Below are 2,500 nucleotides of genomic sequence, written 5' to 3'. Positions count from 1 at the left end.
CGAGCAAACACTTGCCGTTAGCAAACTTTTTCCTCACCAAGCTTCTTCCTCAGTCAGTGTTTTTATATGGAAAAGAAGAGGAGGAGGGAGGAGGAGAAGGACAAGTATCTTAAAAGCTTCTTCCTCAGTCAGTGTTTTTATATGGAAAAGAAGAGGAGGAGGGAGGAGGAGAAGGACAAGCATCTTAACATCATAATACACATCAATATACCTTTAAACTCGATCTTGTTTCAACAGCATCTTCCTCACACTTCAAGAAAATGCTAGCCGGTTTGAGAAGGTGGGCGGGCATGAGCGGGCGTGCTCATGGCGTAGCAGCGGCGGCACAGCAGCAGTTTGGCCAGCGTGCGTCCAGCAATGATGTGAACATTTTCAGAGATACCGCAACGATGCGGATGCCCAATGGAGTAAAGGTTTGTGTGTGTGTGTGTGTGTGTGTGTGTGTGTGTGTGTGTGTGTGTGTGTGTGTGTGTGTGTGTGTGTGTGTGTGTGTGTAATTCACTGTTTGATCTGCTGCAGTCTCTGACGAGACAGCCAGACGTTACCCTACGGAACGAACTGAGAGAGAGAGAGAGAGAGAGAGAGAGAGAGAGAGAGAGAGAGAGAGAGAGAGAGAGAGAGAGAGAGAGAGAGAGAGAGAGAGAGAGAGAGAGAGAGAGAGAGAGAGATACTCTTCGCCTTCAAAAAGTTCGAGACCGGTTACTACAACAGTAATACAAATACACTTATTTGCCTTCGTGCCAGTAATACTGTGACACTTTTTTTTCTTGAGACTTCCATGTAACACATGTTTTACACTCGTGCTTTAAGACTACACCTGACGAATTTCATGGTAGGGATCCAGTGAAGCTGTGGCCACGCCGTGCCATCGTGCCAGTGTTCCTGCTTTCCCCACGCTCTGTTCATAACCACTCAGCATACTGGAATGACCGTCAGTTCTTCTGGCCACATGAGCGTCCCTCCAATCCACCTTCATCATTGCACATACCGTCAATAAGTAGTTTTGTTGTTCAAGACAATCTCTCAGTTAGCCGCCGTCATAACTGGCTAGGAACTCAATCCCTAAAACTATGAAAATGAGCCACAATCGTTACCTTGCACTAATGAAAACCTAACATCCATAAATATGTATTTTCTCTCATTTGTTGAGTTTGCCATGCCATTCTGTTCCCAACAGCAAAGTCCAGGACTGTTCAGCCCCGAGGAGGTGGAGGGACGAGTGAATCGCCTGCGTCACCACATGGAGCAAGAGGGTCTGGCCGCCTGCCTCTTCACCTCCATCCACAACGTCAACTATTACACAGGTGTGTTTATTTGACGACTGAAGCTGGCGAGCCAGAAAAAATATATAAAAAAGTGTCATGATGGAGTCCCTCGTTAAGTTTTGCTGAAGTGTGAATGTCTGAGTTATATATATTGAATCCAACAATTGCCTCCCTTGTGACAGTCTTCTAACTCCAACCTCTTTATAGCGACTTCCAAATTAAACCTAATGTCACGCTTAATCTCCCCTGACCTAAGGATGCAACTTATTAAAATTATAAGTAGCTATTAACATTAAGAACTTTTAGTTTCATAACTTTTGGGGAGTAATTTACGACTGTCCTTGTGCCACTTACAGGAGGGTTCACCTACTGTGCCTTCGGGCGACCTTACGGATTGCTGATAACACCTGAAAAACACGTCACCATCTCAGCACTGATTGACGGCGGGCAGCCCTGGCGACGCTCCCCACATGTACGTAAGACAAGTATACGCTAATAGTAACTCCCGATGAACATATTACCTGTGGCACAAATGTATCGCGTCAAAGTTAATGGTGCTCTCCACAGGTACACTGCATACAGGGTATCACTTGTAGCACATCCATGTGGAGCATAAAATGAGAATGTAATGTAGCATTTTTTTCAATGGTGACTGCCGATGGGAAACGCATTGGGGTACAGAGCAAACAAAAGGTTGGCCAAAGGATAGCGACCACAGACGTACGAGCAGGAGACGAGCACAGCATAGACAGAGAAGCCCGCCATGCCTCTGTGCGTGAATGAACATAACACGCAGGAGGCCGCCGCTTACCTTACAGTTATTGAACAGAAAAAACTTGGTCGTCCTGTTGCTCCTTCACTCACTAAACAACACATTCTTACCGATTTAAGCTTGTCACAACACAAAAAATACGATAAACACACTGTTACAGTCCGTGATGCCTCGCCACTAGAGTGTTGTTGTTGGCAAGGCCAGCGCCATGTGCACCATGGAACCTACTACGAGCCTCTTTATTAGTTGTCTTCACATGTGTGCACTTCATGGATAAATCAAAGCCATCAAATTCTCTGGCAACGTTTACACCACACCCAATCATAGCAACAGTTGTAAAAGTAAACAACCTCTACTCATAGGTAGGTAGTCCCTTAAGGTTTGGTAGAACGACTTGAATGCTTTCAGCTTTACTTTTCCAGGATAACATACTACATTACACGTAAAGTTTCTAGAACTTTCC

General features: G+C 45.2%; 1 protein-coding gene across 2 annotated transcripts in view; it reads left to right on the top strand.

The window, feature by feature from the left end:
* The window catches only part of LOC123502781 (creatinase-like), an 8,994-nt gene that overhangs the window by 3,754 nt on the left and 2,740 nt on the right, over nucleotides 1-2,500 (top strand). For both annotated transcript variants that reach the window (XM_045252042.1, XM_045252041.1), the window contains exons 2-4: nucleotides 238-413; nucleotides 1,178-1,304; nucleotides 1,622-1,737. In XM_045252042.1, coding sequence (XP_045107977.1) covers nucleotides 261-413; nucleotides 1,178-1,304; nucleotides 1,622-1,737 — 396 coding nt within the window. In that variant the 5' untranslated portion in view covers nucleotides 238-260. The remainder of the gene's footprint in view (nucleotides 1-237; nucleotides 414-1,177; nucleotides 1,305-1,621; nucleotides 1,738-2,500) is intronic.

The sequence above is a fragment of the Portunus trituberculatus genome, chromosome 12 (assembly GCF_017591435.1).
Source record: "Portunus trituberculatus isolate SZX2019 chromosome 12, ASM1759143v1, whole genome shotgun sequence".
NCBI classification, from domain to species: Eukaryota; Metazoa; Arthropoda; class Malacostraca; order Decapoda; family Portunidae; genus Portunus; species Portunus trituberculatus.
The sequence above is the reverse complement of the archived record's forward strand: the minus strand, read 5'-3'. Positions and strand labels throughout refer to the sequence as shown.